Source organism: Anastrepha obliqua, chromosome 1, assembly GCF_027943255.1.
Source record: "Anastrepha obliqua isolate idAnaObli1 chromosome 1, idAnaObli1_1.0, whole genome shotgun sequence".
Lineage (NCBI taxonomy): Eukaryota > Metazoa > Arthropoda > Insecta > Diptera > Tephritidae > Anastrepha > Anastrepha obliqua.
This window is the reverse complement of record NC_072892.1, coordinates 113,138,381-113,157,291: the sequence shown is the minus strand read 5'-3', so window position 1 is coordinate 113,157,291 and position 18,911 is coordinate 113,138,381. Positions and strand designations below refer to the sequence as shown.

General features: G+C 34.5%; 4 protein-coding genes across 4 annotated transcripts; 2 read left to right on the top strand and 2 right to left on the bottom strand.

Moving 5' to 3' along the window:
* Window positions 1-855: 855 nt before the first annotated feature.
* LOC129235666 (NFX1-type zinc finger-containing protein 1) lies at window positions 856-7,145 on the bottom strand. Its single transcript, XM_054869629.1, has 8 exons — window positions 6,874-7,145; window positions 6,211-6,803; window positions 5,706-6,152; window positions 5,474-5,641; window positions 4,707-5,385; window positions 4,283-4,644; window positions 1,345-1,488; window positions 856-1,286 (listed from the first exon to the last, which is right to left on the bottom strand). The coding sequence occupies exons 1-8, from the start codon at window positions 7,016-7,018 to the stop codon at window positions 1,002-1,004; spliced, it is 2,823 nt and encodes a 940-aa protein (XP_054725604.1). The 5' UTR covers window positions 7,019-7,145; the 3' UTR covers window positions 856-1,001.
* Window positions 7,146-8,084: 939 nt separating this feature from the next.
* On the top strand, window positions 8,085-9,661 carry LOC129248181 (GDP-fucose transporter 1). The gene is made up of 4 exons (XM_054887646.1): window positions 8,085-8,262; window positions 8,329-8,533; window positions 8,604-9,122; window positions 9,230-9,661. Exons 1-4 carry the CDS (start codon window positions 8,186-8,188, stop codon window positions 9,437-9,439), a joined length of 1,011 nt encoding a protein of 336 aa, XP_054743621.1. The 5' UTR covers window positions 8,085-8,185; the 3' UTR covers window positions 9,440-9,661.
* A 446-nt stretch (window positions 9,662-10,107) lies between these two features.
* On the bottom strand, window positions 10,108-11,501 carry LOC129247358 (39S ribosomal protein L1, mitochondrial). Its single transcript, XM_054886474.1, has 3 exons — window positions 11,209-11,501; window positions 10,836-11,148; window positions 10,108-10,771 (listed from the first exon to the last, which is right to left on the bottom strand). The coding sequence occupies exons 1-3, from the start codon at window positions 11,397-11,399 to the stop codon at window positions 10,196-10,198; spliced, it is 1,080 nt and encodes a 359-aa protein (XP_054742449.1). The 5' UTR covers window positions 11,400-11,501; the 3' UTR covers window positions 10,108-10,195.
* Window positions 11,502-14,921: 3,420 nt separating this feature from the next.
* Window positions 14,922-16,540, top strand: LOC129235663 (phosphoserine phosphatase). The gene has a single exon (XM_054869625.1). The coding sequence runs from the start codon at window positions 15,315-15,317 to the stop codon at window positions 16,176-16,178; it is 864 nt and encodes a 287-aa protein (XP_054725600.1). The 5' UTR covers window positions 14,922-15,314; the 3' UTR covers window positions 16,179-16,540.
* Window positions 16,541-18,911: the final 2,371 nt, after the last annotated feature.

Sequence of the window (18,911 nt, the reverse complement as noted above, 5' to 3'; positions counted from 1 at the left end):
ACCAAGTAAATGCAAAATTAAAATTACACAAAGCTAAGCATATAAGCATGCGTGAATGAATACATAAATATGTATATTATGTGAACAGTAGAAAAGGGAGCAATTTTCTTACATACATAGGTACATGCATGCATCAGTTAAACAGTTTGTGCAATAAGAATGCGATTTTGTTCTTTGTTAATCATAAATTGTAAAGTTAAATTTGTAAACATTAATTGTCATAATTCGGTAACAAAATTCATAATTGTAATTAAGCAACGCAAATTTTTTAGCATAAATGTTTTATTCATTAATTATGTATAACCAATACATTTTTAAAGTACATATGCATACCTACATATGTATATATGCCATTGAAACAAAATACAAAAAAAAAACAAAAAAACAATTGCATTAACAAATGCTTTATATGTAGTACATTTGTATATCGTTTTCTTTTGTAATTTACTAGCCTTCTTATTGCACATCCACACGCAGTTGGCAACAACCCGAATTACTTTTCAAAACAATATATACATACAACATACATACATGTATAGCGTAGCTTTTTTTTCAAAATGTGTCGCTTACACATACATACATGCATACATTCGTAAAGTTATAAGAGCGAGAATAATATATAGCATAAACAATTATTTAATGCATTGCATAAACAACGGAACAAAAAAGGGAAAGGCAACATACCAACATAATTTCAGTAATATTTTATCGTAGTAGTGTAGCTTAAAGTGGTTATAAAAGCAAAAATAAAAAAATAAAAGAACAAATAAGTAATAATAACATAAAAAGTGAATTATAATAATATGAACTTTCATAAGTATAAAGAAATAAAATAATAATAAATAAAGTCTCAAGTTAAAATGTCAAATCCAATGGTGTTTTTATTATTTCATATTCATCACATTTGAACTGCTACGAACAAATTAAACGTAAAGTTAATTCTTTAAATACATGTTTTTGTTTTATATACTAAATTATACAAAATGTATGTACTATTATTCTTATTTTTCATCAATTATTATCGGAAACGTATCACCAATGGCTTCCTGAGCTTTCAGTTTCTGTTCGATTACTCGCCAAGTTTCACTGCATTTTGCTAACAATGACATATTTCCAATTATATACATGCCATGCCTTGCACGCGAGAGTGCCACACAAATCCGGTTCTTCTCTTTGAGAAACCCAATTTGGTCCTTGGTGTTGCTACGCACCAATGATAATAGCACTATGTTAGCCTCTAGTCCCTGAAAGCTATCCACAGTAGCGATATTCAATTGCTTAGTTGTCTGGGTTGGAAAATTATAATTTTTTTAATTCTGTATTTTAAAGAATATTTTATCTTACCTTTGCTTTAAGGCGATCTACTTGCTTCGCATAAGGGCTCAGTATTACAATATCATCTGAAGTGTATGCAGCCTCTTCAATCAAATGTCTTGCCAATTTCAAAATTTCTTTTACCTCAAAATCGTTGTAAATCGAGCATTCATCCTGAAAACAACGAAAATGAATCATTTTTACATAATGGAAAAATATATTATATTAATTTAAATTTTTCAAAAAATGATCCCTTTCAGACCCATGGCTAAAGTACTGTGAATAATTTTTTATGAAACTAAAACATAATTAAACTCTTCATTTGATCGGTCATAAGTCCTACATAATTTTCGTTAACTAGTAGAAGTGACGCATTTATAAAAATTCACACAAAACTTCACTTTCTCATGATAGCAAAAAAAAAAACACATACATATTTGTAAAATTAAAACAGCACTAATTTAGTCCAAGTTTGAATTTATAAAAAAAAAACCTCCACTTACTTGCATGCCACATTTTCACAAAAATTGACAAAGAATAATGAAGTAGGGAATACTCTAATGAAAAGACATAAAAGCAGAATCTACCAATAAGGATCATAATTTCTGGCATTATACAAGGTGAAGTCCAAAATAAACAAGACTGGCGTCATAAAAATGTTTTTGATGACGCCATCTTTTTAATGTGTTAGTGCGTTGGAAGTTACATCCCAGCTGACTTCCAGTGCAAGCTTGATGACATTCGGTTCAGGGGAAGATAAGTTATTGCGTCTAAAGTGACAAAGAGCTAATATAAAATTTTGTTTTAAAATCGGTAAAACGTTTACCGAAACATTTGAATTGATGAAAAAAGTTTATGGGATTGTCTATATCGTGTCAGAGTTCATAAGAGGTTTACACGTTTGAGAGATGGTTGGAAGGACATAAATGATAATGAACATACCAAAAATCAGTAATCACCGAAAACTGCATGGAAATTGTTCGTAAATTTATAAAAAATGAACCTAAATCATCTTTGAAATTTATGTAATCGGAGTTGAATATCTCCAAAACATCGATTTATCGCATTTTAACTGATCATTTGGGCTTACGAAAGGGCTATGCACGTTTCATTCCGCACAAGTTAACTGAGGACTAAAAATTGCTCATAATTCAACATTCGAAAGACCTCATTAAGGAGGCGAGAACTTCCTTTACAACATTGTAATTGGTGATGAAATGGGGTTTTTCTAACATTAACCTGAAACTAAGCGTCAAAGTGCCGAATGGAAAGCCCCAGACGAGCCACCACCCAAAAAATCGCGTTGGGAGAAGTCAAAAATCAAGTCGATGCTCATTTGGTTGTACGACGTTAAGGCAATTGTCCACAAGGAGTTCGTGCCAATGGGCCAAATGCAATGGTCAATGCAATTTTTTATCTTGGCGTTTTGAAGCGTTTGTTGCATCGAAAAATTGCATTTGGCCATGGAAAGAAAACGTTTTGCGTCCGTAGAGCTCATCCAAGAGGCTTTTACCGACATCCTGAAAGACATTCCGGTCAATGACCTGAAACACTCTTTCGAAAAGCTTTTAGATCGCGCAAAATAGTGTACCGAGGCCAGAGGGGACTATTTTGAATAAATGAACTCGAAATTATCAGTACAAATCCTCTGACGATTCTATTTTAGCTCAGTCTTGATTGTTTTGGATTTCACCATGTATGAAGGATCTTTCAAAACTGGCGCCTAGATGTCAGTAGTGAATAATTCCTAAAAAAGGTACCGTTTTATGTAATTTTGGCATTAGTCAATTAGGCAGATGTACAATTTTACACGATAGAACGCGTTGAAGTTATTGAAAGTTATTATTAAAATTACCGATCTTTAAAAACAACATATCGCAAAATTGATGAATTTTTTTTGTGGAAATAATCGTCCGAACGAGTCGACAATTCCAAGATTGGGGGAAAAATTGCAAGAAACTGGTTTTGTCGAGGATAGAAAAAGACATAACTGGGGGTTTTTGAACAGCAAAATCTATGTGAATAAGCTAACAACAATTCAGAGCTGAAACACAACATTCGGATCGAGATTGCTGCACTCAACACAATAATATGCGAACGTGCCCTTGAAAATTTTAATTCTCGTATAACAGCCTGTAGACGTGCTTATAAGGTGGACATTTAAATGATGGCATTTTTCACGTATGTATTAAGATCCGAATTTTGAATAAAAATAGTGAAAACTGAAAGAATTTAAATTACAACAAATTCAACGAAACTTATCAGTGCCAATATATATATTCCGCACGACACTAACCACGTGTTCACATGCCCCAGCAAACCCACTCATCATAATTACGTTGTGGATACTGTAGCAGGTTAAACTCCTACTTATCCAGAATTGACCCCGACATACTAAACATATGTCCGGCATGTGAAGGCACCCCGCACGGCACTAACCATCTTTCCATCTAACTGTCTTTCCACGACAGTCGGTTCTACGTTACCGAAACGACCCGGATTTATATCCGGCCAAGGACTGTCACTCCAGCAGCATTCACCGTATGTAAGTATGGGGAATGTTTATGCTGCTACAACAACAACAACACTAACCATCTTTTCGCATGCCCCATCAAACCCACTCATCTAACACCCCTCTCCCTCTGGACCCAATCATTAGATGAGCTAGACGAAGACGACCGGTGATTTACACTACACTGACAGAGCAAAGTTACTGCTACAACAACAACATAATATACAAATTCGCCCTTCAAATGGTTCGGAAAACACCCTTCATTTAAACCTTTTAAAGATCTAAACGGTATGGTTTTTTCTCATCCATAGGTAATTACAATTACAATTTAATTAAATGAAGATGAATTAAGTTGTATGCAAATTGCTAACAGACATAGGTATGTTATGCATGCCTATTTGATTTTGTTTTTTTTTTTTTGTGTAGAATTAATACACAGTACAGATACATACATACCTCGGATTGAAATTCTAATTCATTATGGCTGTAAAAGTATAAATCCTTAATCATATTGCGAACTCTTGGATACATTTCCACACTGCAATCATTCTTGAGCTCAGCGTAGAAGGTCGGTTGAATAAGTTCGGCAATACAAGGGCGCATACGGTATTGTATGTTAAGTATGGATCCTTTTAAATTATTAACAAATAGACGTTCAAACAACGAAATATTCAATTGATGGGTACGACTATGTTGAAAGCTCGATGTGTACGGCTGTAATTGCAAGTGATCGCCAATCAAGATGACGTGTTCGGTGTATGGTGTCAAAGAGGCCAACACATGGGATTCTAGGATTTCAGCAGACTCTTCAAAAATTACTAAAAATAAATGTAAAATATGCATTATCCCTGGATTTTGTGTCGTTTCTTAAAATGCGCACCGATTTTACTTTGCAGTAAACGAAAAAGAAAATTCGTTCGTGCAGCACAAGTTGAAGTCATTGCTATAACATCAGCTTTTCGTGCTGAATAAAATTGGAACATTATGCGTATACTTTTTAATTTTTCTGCTACATCTCTTACATCTTTTTGCGCAAGTAACAACCGCTGATAGGATTCCTCAGTGCCATCAAAATCGGCATGCATTTGTTGTACAATTTGAAACTTTGCTTTGAACTCTTCGTTAATAAGGTAGTAGAGGTGCTTAAGATGGGGATTTACAATATCCCTATTGGTAGAGCTGAACTGCACATTAAATTTAGAAATTTCGGGCAAGCGTGTTTGGCTGCCGAAACGCAAAATGTTGCTGGTATACGCCGACAACTTCAACAAAAACTTATCTAGCGAATCATTTGTGTAAGTGATTAACACAATTGGTGTTTTAACGTTCTCAATAAAAGTGCGCACCAAATGCACAGAAAGGTGTGTTTTACCAGTTCCAGGTGGGCCTTGTATCAAATAAAATTCTTTAGTCAAGGCTTGAGAAAATGCGTCCCATTGAGATTGATTCAGTGGTAGTTTTTTCGGTTTGGTTGATTTTGATGCTGACACTTTAAATCGTTCTCCGTCATAAGTGTAAGATTGATTTGGCATTAGATAACTAGGTTGGCCAACACTTTTCTGAAAATATAAAAGATTTTTCATTGTAGTAGGAGATAATCATTTTGTAAGTAAATGTATTCCATTTCTACCGAACTATAAACTTTACCTCACCATCTACTATGTATTTTTTCATCGGCAGCTCGTCATCACCATAAGTATTCAAATAGTTGTACACATTCTTATAGGGTTCAAAAAATGCTGGTGTTTCGAACATTAAAAAAGGTCGATCGTACACAGTACCTATGTTGTACTGGCGTACAATTTCAATGCCAATCTGTAATCCACAGCATGTTTTTTAGAGTTATAATACATTCTTTGTAGTAAACAATTGAACTCACATATCCCAAATCCAGCAATTCCTTATCAGTGTAAGTTACAGTTGCTAAAATAAGATTTTCAAAGCTAATGCTTGTGGTCAAAAGTAATAAAGATCCTGTCTTTATTTCGATAATATTCGCTTTTAATTTTCTTGGCAATTTACTGTTTATAGATCGTTGTTTGCCCAACACATCAATGAAAAGTATTTCATGGCGTTTAGCATTGATAAAATCCGTGTTAAGGACTATGAATACGTCCGCAAACAATACTGGTCTATGTGGCATCGTGCTGAGTGATTCCGAGTCCCTTAATTTACAAACATACTCACGCAAAGGAATCATGAAATCTTCCCGAAGAATTTGTTTTTGTCTTGTCAAATACTCTGCAACGTTTTCCGAATTTGTAGAAATCATGCTTTTAGTAGAAGCGTCACTATTTGTAAACAGTTCGTCAAGTGAGGGATATATCTGTAAATATTAAATCAAATTAGGTATCCATTGGCCAATAACCCATTTCAGTGCTTACTTCAGTTTCAATCAATTTTTCCTCCAGCTGATCATGCTTAGAAGCCGAAATACGTTCCAATTCAAATAGTAACTCTTGGCATGGAGACCGTTGTACAATGTCCTTATTGTCACTGTCTTTAATAAGTTCTTTTAAATGCATTGTAACATGTAAAATTTTGGTTGTTACAAATTGACCGTTATGCACACGCCCAAGTAAGGACTTAATAGCATTTAATATTTCGTCCATCTCTATCTCATTTTTCCATATCTTTCTATAACTTTTTCGAAAAAGCTTAGTTCCAAGGACTCGTAATTGTTCTAGAAAAGCTTCATTTTTTGTAAAGTTTAGTAAAAGTTCATTTTGAAATCCGGGTATCTCCAGGTTACATATAATATTCCAAATGCGTAGGTATAAAATAACTCGTTCCAAACCATCACTAGCCGATATTTGACCAACAAAGAAATCACATTCACTAGTTTTAACAAATAGAAAAACATCTAGTGAATCCATTTTTAAAGCTTTCCGCATTTCTGCTGTTGTTAGCTTCTTTACTTTAGCCCCCATAGTAGCTTCAGAGGAAGCTTCAAGTCGTTTTTGTTGCAGATAGCCATCTATAATAGTAGTTAATAAAAGCCAGTAACAATGCGAGTAAGGTATGTTGCTTCATAAACATCCCATCACCTGTGGCTGTTGGCCCATGGATATATTCGACACCGGCTTCTGTGTTTTTGGTTTCGCCAGTGCTGACCTTGGATTGGTAGCTCTGCAAAATTTCATCTTCGTCTTTATTGAACCAATCTTGGTCGTCCGATTCCGCGCCAGACATTTTGCCCTTTAATACGTCGCGATTCCCGTACAGCAAGACAAATGTTCTATGCAGCCATAACTCATGAACAAAAGCGATATATAATTAAAATTCATTTACGATCTGTAGCCACGATTTATATGCACCGGCTGCATAAATAAAGCAAAACAAAAATACAAGCAAATACCCTCTGGGATGCCATCCACCCAATAATTAATCGATGCTTTTGCCATAAAAGATTGAAAAACATTATTTTATGTTATCTTCTTATTTAAAGTCAAAGTCAATACTTTATATACTAAAATTAAGCATGTTTAGGATAGTGTCTTAATTATAAATCATACTTATATAAGGTAAAATCCCATGAAAAGGTAAAATATGTAGTTTCAGTATAGCTTTTACACAACGACAAGATGAAGTTAGATAGAGCTTTCTATGCTGATTGAAACAGTGCACCAAATATTGAACGGAAATGAGATTTATAGGAAATTAACACACTGTTAGTATTCTTAGCTTGCATTCCAATTGCAGTTGCACCATCCACAATAGTATATTTTACAAAAATCACAGTTCAGTTGTTCTTCCATTTGAAGAGAATTGAAAAAATATTTATTAAGCGCAAAGTACGTTTATATTATTTTGCAAAAAAAAAAAAAAATTTCATGTATTTCAAGCAATTAATTTAAATAATTTTTTATTGCTTTCATGAGATAACATATTTTTCTCAATCATATAAAGAAAATTTTTATTTATTTATTTATTTATTAAAAGAGCAACAATTATAAATAATTATTCCACTTAAAGAGCTAAAGCACTGGCTACTATGGCCTTCGGCTATATAAAGAAAATTAAAACACAACATTTTCAACGGAAATATCAAAGGGGTAATACTATCTAGTTGTTATATGTTTATAAATTAAATCATGATGCTGACTTAAAGGGAATAAATAAAAATATAATAAATGTAACATAAACATTACCCAACACTCAGGAAAAATCACCCATTCTTAGAGCTTAGCAGTTGCCACATGATAAAATACAAACGTAAACAAACATGTTGGTTGGGACCTTACCAGCTGATGTCTGGTTTTTATCGTAGCCCTGTCTTTTATAAGTTAAGTTAAGTAATGTATTTATTAGTATAAAATTGATTAGTTGAACATAAATTAAATCGCACAAAACATCATCATGTATACGAGCATGTCGGAGCACAACCGTTTGGTAAATCAATACCTCAAGGTGTTTTTTGTTGTTGCTCTCTATTGGTAAACAAACTTCAAGTTTTATTTTACTTCCTCAAAATATCATGTCGTTTGATGTTGCATTTGCAGGACTGTATCTATATGTACCGTTTTTATGAATAAATTACTACTAAGCAGTGATACCGTAAATTTGGACGCACCTCTGTTCGTTTGTTGGTTTCAATGTCTTCTTACAGCGGTTTTGTGCGCATTTTTGAGTGCCCTTGGTCGGCGCTACCCAAGTATAATTTCATTTCCCGAAGGAAATCCCTTTGATCTTGACATATTTCGCAAGGTAAAATTTAAACTTATTTATGATGTATAATTAAATGCATTACTTTCAAATATGTATGTATTTTATTTAGATTTTGCCGTTATCCATTTTGTTTACGCTGATGGTGGCTACGAATAATTTATGCCTTAAATACGTCGGTGTAGCTTTTTACTATGTTGGTCGATCATTGACAACAGTTTTCAATGTAGTACTCACATATGTATTGTTACGACAGAAAACTAGCTTCAAAGCCATAATTTGTTGCGTTTTTGTAGTATTTGGTTTTCTATTAGGGGTAGACCAGGAGAGTATAACGACACAGTTTTCCCTTCGCGGCACAATTTATGGAGTTTTGGGCTCGCTCATATTAGCCTGGTATTCTATACAAACTAAAAAGGCTTTAGTGCATGTCCATCAGGAAGTTTTGCTACTAAGTTATTACAATAACGTATACTCTAGCTTATTTTTCCTGCCATTGATATTGATAAATGGTGAAGTGAATACAATTGTAGGATATGAAAACCTATTTGCTCCTTGGTTTATAAGCGCCATGCTTATTGGCGGTTTATGTGGTTTCGCAATTGGATTTGTAACAGTTTTGCAAATAAAGGTAATTATGATTTGATGCTTATTTAAACCTTCATTAACTTAATTTTTATCCCTAATTTGTAACACATATTACTTTATATGTATTGATGACATTTATGCATTAATCAGGTAACATCACCTTTATCACACAATATATCTGGAACAGCAAAAGCCTGTGCTCAGACAATCATAGCGACCCAATGGTACAATGACACAAAATCTGCCTTATGGTGGATGTCGAATCTGATCGTCTTATTGGCCAGCGCCGCTTATACGCGCGTCAAACAATTGGAAATGCAACGCCAACATGAGCGTAATAGCGCAACCCAGAAGGCTTAGCAATAGACTGCGAGTATTTATTAAAATGTTTTTAAAACTGTTTTAGGTGTATCTTATTCTAAATGATTTTTTCGATACATAATTTGTACGATATACATAAGTATGAAAACAAGGCGTAGACTTGCCTTGTATGTAAGCAAAACAATTTTGAAAATACATATATACGTACGTATATACGAGCACATATATACAGATGCGCGATATATTCGTGGTTAACTTTTATATTTTGTATTTCATTTTAAAATTTGAAGGACCATTGAAAGAAAGTATTTAGTTATTAAAATGAATGAATGAGATAATATTATATTAACAATTTTAAATTATTACCCGAAAATATTTGTATATGACCTGTTACGGAACATATATGCCTACACAAACAGAATTCTAACCTGATATGAGTTCACTAGACAGGGCTAGTTTACTGGGGCGGCAGCACTTGGTCGGGGAAAACCCGAGTCATTCCGGTAACGTAGAACCGGCTGCCAGCCTATATCAGTTTGCTTTTCAAACCGATTCAGGGAGTAGAAAATGCTCGATACCAACACCCGCCAAAACCACTAAACTGAAACTATAAGCCCAGGATGTTTCCCCGACACCCAAGAGTCAACGACTGCTCCACTTGCTTTTAATATTATATTAAAACAATTTTGTAAGAAAAATATCTTGAATTGGATCTTAAAACTTTTTATATTAATTTAATGCAATTTCGTTCACTACCATTTAACTTTCAGTTGATGGATTTCGACACATATTGATTTATTGTGCTGCAACGGCTTGTTGATTTTCACTAGATTCTTTTTCAACATCCTCGAATTCGACCGTCTTCGTAGAAGCCTTATTACCTGTTTTCACATAGAACTCCGATATATATTGATAAGGATCGATTTTAAGTTGCTCGCTACTTGGTGGGCTCTTAAGCAGAACACGTGTTATAAATCGTTCCCCTTCACGCTTTGGACGTACAGAATCTACATCTTCTAGTAAAGAACGTAAGTTTTCCTCCAACTTTTGAGTTTCCATATCCAATGTGCCAATACAGGTTGAAATCACCCCAAAATCTTGTTGATGTTCATCTTTAGTGGCAGTATAGCTTATGCCGTTTGAAAAACGTTCGATCATTTCTGCCAGATTTGTGCCAAGTGTTTCACTCCGTGGATTGGGGAATTTGCGCTTCATCAATCCACGTAGCGGCACCAACTCAGGTAAAATATTTGGATGTGCGATTATATATTGATAATCAGTCAGCAATAGTTCGCTATTTGATATATCCTTTATGAGTTCAATACCGCCAACAAGTGTGGCTCCCGCATTTCGTGCTTCACTGATTTCTTCCTGCATTATTTAAGGATTTACTATAATTTCTATTAATAATAAAAAAAATATATTTTGCACATACATTTCCTTTGGCAAAAACGAGAATTTTTCGAAGCTCTCCTCCTTGATCAAATTTATGCGGAACCATCGCCATACGCTGAAAGTTGTCCACGAAGCGATTTTTCTTTTCCGCTCGCATATCCAGTTCAATTTTTATGTTAAGCGGAGCATTCGGTAGGTTGTACATAGAAGGGTGATGCGTTTCGCGATGGCATTGTATAGCTTCCGCCACCGTATATACAGGCCAACGGTAATATTTCAATACATAAACATTGTCTTGAGGTACTTGCTTCCATGAATCGTCAAAGTGTAGATTTTCTCGTTGCAAGTTTATTCTGTAAGATATATTAGGTAATTAACTTAATGGCTCAATCATTTAGCATGGCTACTAATACTTCTTATCCCGTTGGTTATGCGGTATGAATCCCACCTTCTTCACCTCCACTTTTACCTTCTTCTTACGGGCCTTCTCTCTTGTACCTTTGCGTGCGGCCAAACACACAGGTGTTGTATGAAGTTTTCTTAATGTGTCAACACTTTGCTGACGAACCAGTAAAGTTCTCATAGAAGAAATTATTGATAACATGTTTATTTTAATACAATAAATTTATTTTGTAATCACTTAAAGACACAAGGGCAAAAGTCGTAATATAGATATAGAAAAATAAAATGTGTTCCTAGCACAGGGTGATTTACTTGGTTATTTTTATAAATTCTAATTAAAAACAAATATCAGCTTTGACAACTATGGAAAGCACCTGATTATCAGTGTTGCCAAGACAATTTAGTTATTTAACAAATCATGACATTTCTACCTAATGGAATAAATAAATATATCAAGCTTACAAAATACCTCGGCTTTCCCAACCTAGCAACACATTTCGCCTTGCAGACTTTTTCTAGAGTGCATTGAGGAAATCGCCCTGTGGGGTCCGAATTCGGTTGTCACTACAAAATGTCATTTATTTTATCAAGATTCAAAGTAATTTTATTTAAGTTATCCATTTTAACTTGAATTTAATTCCCCGCTAGACAAAATACCTTTTAAATTGCATAGAGACTCTATCGAATTCACTTGCTATGAATTGCTTAAATTTATAACCCCATAACCTTAATCCCGATATCAAAATATTGAAACAGTATCGCTCATTCTCGAACCGGGAAACGGTTTGTTACGTAGTTTTACATAATTAAAATAGAACATCCTCAAAATTTACAATGTTCAGTTCTGTATAACATTTGTAGTTTCATCCATAAAACCATTAGCATTAAACAGTGCAAGCCTCGGAAGGTTGCATGAATGGATTTTGTGCATCACACACCCCTTATAAAGGTCGTTTTGAAACGTGTGAATATATTATAGAAATTAATAATAAATAATTATTTTGGTAAAGGCATAAATATAAATATTCAAACTAAATAAATATAAATTAATAGATATTATGTATGCACACGAAGGGAAAATTTAATTTTGTGCAGTCTACGCCACGAGAAGATTCTTAATTTTTATTCCGTTGCTATAGGTTTCAAAGGTCAGAAGGGTGTAATTATTTAATGTAATGTAAATATTTAATGGGGTTTTCTTTTCTCGTAATAATACTTGTGCTCCAATGATCAATGGTCGGGTCGGGATAAAAATTTTGCCCGCAAATACAACAATAACGATATGATTCTGCTAAAGATCTAGTTCAGTTTGTGATCATTTTGTTTTTCTTCATTAGTTTGGCAGTACATCTTACATCTACAGTGTTAGGTAGTACTGGAAAATAAATGTATAATAAACAAGAAGTTGTATGAAGTAAATTAGAAAATCTTTTATTTCAGAGATAAATTTTATGTTGAATGAAGTTTTTTGCAAACAAATTGAGTGCTCCATTATTAGGCATAAACTATTTGGGCATATTGATAACGTTAGAAAAACTGTTCAAATTGTTATTTTCAATGCTGTCATATTCCAAACAGCAAATGTTGTGTATAGTATATCGACATATAATAATTTTAATGATTGAGTTCAAGTCTGTATTTTCCTTGACATGAAGTAATCGTCTAAATCTGGTTTTAAGCACCCCGAATGCATTTTCGACAACAATTCCTGTGAAAGAACCAAAATACAAATTGTATATCAGTGCTGTGAACACCCATGATAATGACCCGGATAGTTCCAGTGGGAATTGATCGTGACACTGAGCTAGATATCCCAACTAAACCGACTGAATCGCATTTATTCTGCCCTGAGTCAGAGCTATCAAACTTTCGTTTTCCTGTTTTATCATATTCATGGTAGCATTTTCTTTTATCAAACAGCCAATTATGGGACATTTTCTACCTTCTGCAAAAAAGAAAGGGTGAACGTTGTTTAGCAAATTTTTGTAATCGTTCTATTTCATTAAAAGATGCCACTGGAGATAACATTAAAAAAATTTACAAATTTCTAAAGGACACCGACCTACTCCGTCGTATCTGATCCAACACACATCAGTGGATTTTGAAGTGTTTGTTGAGGCTCTCGTTAATCTCTAGGTTGCTGAAGCTAAACCGATCTCAAATGCATGCTGAAAAATATCCGGTTTACATAGCCATATCCCCAGGCAGAACATTTCGTTCGTTATTTGATGCGGCTTAAAAATGGTATACGATTCCGATTAATTCAAACACGATCTGCTTGTCATTTTACCAAATAAATGTTTTGTGCTGTAGCGTACCGCATCCAATTGAGTGCCTTTTTAAAGGGTTTTTCAATTGGTGCGGGTCGATTTTGGCGCCCTGTGGCAGCCATTTTGTTTTGGTGACATCTGTCAAATCTTTTGTTTATTATTCAGTTGTTTATGCCAAATCATCATGGCAAGTTACACGATTAAACAGCACGTTCAAATGATAAAACTTTATTATCAAAATGAGTGTTCATTAAGGCAAACGTTTTTCAATTGGCGCGGGTCGATTTTGGCGCCCTGTGGCAGCCATTTTGTTTTGGTGACATCTTTTGTTTATTATTCAGTTGTTTATGCCATTATGTTCATTAAGGGGGTCTTCTGGTCTCGAGGGCCTGAAATGAAGTGTTTTTTTGGGGATTGATTGTGACAAATCCTGTGAATATTTAAAAAAAAATTTTTTTTTATTTTAAAGGTACATGTCTTGGCTTTTAAAAAATGGTTTTGACTTTGAAAAAAATTAACACCCGCGACCTTGAAATGGCGCTGAAGACGTCCACCTCCAAACGAAACAGGTCTCCATTTTGGTCACGGTTTTTCCACCTGGGTAATCAGAAAGCAAAAATTAGATATGCGTTGTCTTCAGAGTTGCCCTGGTTAAGTTTTCCCGTGACAGATTTTTTTTTTAAATTTTTTTCAAAAGTTATGCAACAATTTGCAAAAAAAATTTTTTTTGCTCATTTTTTGAACTTTAAAAGGTTATAAAAATGGAATGAAAAAAAATTTCAAAAATCGTACACGGGGAAACTTAGCGGTAAGTTTTCCGAACCTTTTAAGACCAAAACAATTGAAATCGGAGTATAACTACTATGAAAAGTGTGACCAAAATGCTTAAAAAACACGATTTTCGGGGAAACGCGTTTAAAGATAAAGTTTATGATAAAACGGCCGGAGGAGGGTACACTTCGGTGCCCAGAAAAATGTGAAAAAATGCGATTTTCAAAAAATCCTTTCTGTGGCGTATTCTCGCATACACATACAACAAAATTATGCAAAAAAAAAAAATCGATTTTTTTTTCGCTGGAGACCAGAAGACCCCCTTAACGCAAACGTTGCTCGCATTGCGCCCATTTTTCGATAGACGTGGTGGCCCTTCCAATTTCTTATGGCCCATATTGAACCATATGGACCTAGACGACATGTGGTTCCAGCAGGACTGCACTAAGTGCCACACAGCAAACACCATTTTATTCCATTTCAACATCTACCCGCCCTTATTGAAAAACCCTTTATATAGCGTGCCCGTGTTGTTCGAGATAGTCCTGCACACCAGTTTGAGCAAGCCTTAATACGCATTTAAAACACTATACACTTTTCATTCTCCTTTGTGTGAAGCGGCAACACTGAATATCAGCTGCTTTGTCAATTGCTACTGGAATTTTACATTGGAATACGAAGGGGAATGTTTAAATTTTAGAAAATTTGCACATTGCTCACATTGCGTTTAAAAGTGAGCTAAATGCGAATTTTATTTTACTTGTTTGCGTGATTTTACACAATCAACACGTCTCGCTAAAGTGATATTTTATACTTTTCAATAAAATAATATTTGCAACGAAAACCTCCATCATCGAAAAAAAAACAACTCCCTTGAATAAAAAAACGAAAGTAAACATCGTTGTGGGGTGATTTTTAAACCATCACGAAAACAAAAAGGCTTGACAGCAATTTCCATCACTTGAAGAATAACAACTGCATCATCACAGACCGCATACGTAAACAAGATAAGTGTTTCGTCAGCAGCTTGGAAATATTTTTTTGTTTTAACTAGCGTAAGCATAATTTGAATAACAATGAATCGCATGACAATGGGTTCCGTTCGTGTGGCAAGAAGCGGGGCACTTAATGATGCATTCGCTGCGGCCGTACAATCCGCTGCGGGAGCTACTAACAACAGCGACTTTTCACACACTGATAACAATCAGTTCAATTTATCTGCGAAAGTTTCATTAAGAAATAGAAGCCTGACAACGGTTGCTAACAGCGAAACATATAGCAAAAATCCACAACGCGCCGCCGAGATCATTAAACAATCAGACGTTGTGTGCTTTGATTTTGACTCTACTGTGATTTGCGAAGAAGGCATCGATGAGCTCGCCGATTTCTGTGGCAAGGGTGCAGAAGTAGCACGTGTCACGAAAGAAGCTATGGGAGGAGCAATGAACTTCCAAGACGCACTAAGTGTCAGATTAAATATTATAAGACCAAGCCAAAAACAGATCAACGATTTCCTCCTAAAACGTCCGCCAACCCTTACAAAAAATCTTCGCGCATTTGTGGATAAGTTGAAATCAGAAAAGAAAGAAATTTATTTAATTTCCGGAGGCTTTCATTGTCTTATTGATCCTGTAGCGGATGAATTGGGAATACAAAGAAATCATATATTTGCAAACAAATTAATGTTCTATTTTAACGGTGATTATGCAAGCTTTGATACTACACAGCCTACTTCGAAAAGTGGAGGCAAAGCAGAAGCAGTAACTATTATTAAACGTTTACATCCAAATGCAAATATAACTATGATAGGCGATGGCGCGACTGATCTGGAAGCATCTCCTCCAGCAAATAATGTAATTGGTTTTGGTGGCAATGTTCTACGTGAAGAGGTCCATAAACGTGCTCAGTATTATATTATGGATTTCACTCAACTGATGTGATACTAAGATAAGAATATAACTGAAGTAATATATTTACATGTGCACACAACAATATGAATAATATACGATTACAAAGTATATTTGGTGATAGCTTCTTAATATAACTTTTTTTTTTCAGTAAAATCTAACAATTAGATACTTATGCTTGGTAAAAGAATATAGTACGTATCATGTAGATTTGTTCTACCTTCCGATTCAATTGTAAAAGCTCCTTTTTTATATGTATTTGTTTTTGCAATATCGATACAAATTGCCTTAGAGGCAAATCTTTTGAAACCAAACAAAGTAATTTGAACTGGAAGACGAAACAATTTTGCAGAATCGAAATGCAGAACAAGCTGGATAATATCAAAATATGTATAAAAGCTCGAGTCATGGATAATAAAAATATTAATATAAATTAAAAGAACTGATGATGGATGTTAGTTGAATGTAAATAACTCGATCGATTGTACAAATAGAATTATAGAATTATATATCTTTGTGGTTATTATTAAGAAATAAATGAAGAAAATAGAAAAAAAACTGTCACAAATTCTAAAAATAAACCTGGTGTTTTGTTGAAACTCCCATTGTTTTTATACTTATGCCAATGTGTTTGAATATATTCATTTTCTTTCCGAAAAATATTCAGTGGTCACACCTAAATTGTAATACTACAATATCGCAAATATTGAATGTTTAAAATGAAAGCAAAATATGGAATCAAGTGAAATGAATAAAACAATGACTTATTGCTGTCGCTAAGTAACATTTATTAGTATTTGTTTTGTTTTGACTGGCCATCCTTATCTATTGGGTCTATACTTGTTCTATGTCAGTACGCCAAATACAATATAATTTCACCATTTCTAACTCAATCCAAACCGGGGTTTAATATAATTTATTAGACAATTCTTATGTATTGAAAATATTATATACTGTAGTAAAAGTTTATGTACATACACACATCCTTACATACATATTGTGTACATAAATATTTTCCGGTTTTAACTAGCACGTGGCTAAATTATTATATTTGAAAAAGAACGACGCGCTTATTTGTGTTTCTTACTCAGTTTCATTTATCTATGGCGGGGCGAAAGGTCTTGCGGGAATATAAATCTGGATTTAGCTGGTTCTTGGCAAAGTTCAAGCTGTCGTTTTCTAAAGAGAAATTTAGAGCAAGTAGATGACTGATAATAGAAAAGAGTATCATATTATTTATTTACATGAATTATATACATACATACATACATATGTAAGCATATACATCTAATAAATGATGTACATACATATGTACATGTATACTCGCAGATTGCTTCAATTTGCACAGGATTTCTTGTATTTTGCAGCTAATCTCTCCTTTTTTCGACATAAATTATACAAGAGGTGTGTCTATGAGCCAAGAAAAAAATCATACAATTTTCTAACTGCAACAAGTCAAAAATGAGAAACAGCTTTCGGCAATACATTGACTGCAAGTATTTAAAAAAATGTTAACTACAACTCTTTGGAATATTTGTTAATTGACTTAGCATTTTCTATCTATCATTTATTAAATTGTTGGGTTCGCACAGTTTCCCAAATGGACCAGACCCTTTACAGACAGACATTAAACGCCATTCATCAGGAGTCTCTTACCACCTTCCCAAACATCTGTCTCCGAAACGCCGTCATTGGAGTCAGCTGCCTCATGAGACGCGCGTTAATTTGGCACAATTACGTTCAGGATACTGTAACAGGTTTAACCTATCCAGAATCCATCCCGAGGTTTAACCTATCCAGAATCCATCCTGAAGGTAACCCACACATATAACATCCCTATCCTTTTGGACCCACCCGTCGTTTCTTGGGCCTATCGTTACATGAGGTAGACCATGACGGTCGGTGACTACACCGTACTGGTAGGGCTTGATGAACTGCTACAATAACAACAATAACATCTATTGACAGCAGTTGAGCTAAACTACATACATATGTATATACCTGTAGCTCCAACCCAACACTCGATGAATGAAGCACAAAAACCGAGGGCATGGCTTATGTACATGTATGTATACACAGCCTATATATATTTAAGTAGCAGCTGTTGAGACAAGAAACACACCCCACGTTTCCGCGACAGTCGGTTCTTCGTTACCGGAACCGATCGGATTTTTATTCGACGAAGGGCTGTCACTCCCCCAGCGTTCTCCAGAGAAATATGGATAATGTTTATGCTGCTATAACAGCAAGAGAAAGAATCCGTTGAGCAGTTGGGCATGCCGCGCACTTTGAGCAATGTGCTTCAGGCTTCTGGGTTCCACTTTTACGAGTTCTTAGGCACAGCTTTGCTGGAAGTGCTTAACTCTTCTAAGAGAATCTCGTCTAACCTGCGCCATATGTATCTTATATATGTTATATAATTGGCGCATACACTTTTTTTGGGTGTTTGGCCAAACTCCTCCTCCTATTTATGGCGTGAGTTTTTATGTTGTTCCACTAATAAAGGAACCACCTACAGTTTTAAGCTGATCCCGACCGGCAGATATGTTTCATGATGAACTTTTTCATCTTATAACTGTTTCTATGAAAGCTCTAGGTTTATCCCAAGGCAAAAACCGTTGAAGTCAAATAAGTCGGTTTTTCAAGAGTCAACGAATTCTGAATAAGAATCGTGAACGTTTGCATGTTTTATTATTTAAATTGTTTAAATATTTATTTTTAAAAGTATTTGCTGAATATGTTTCATATCAAACCCCATTTTTTTTC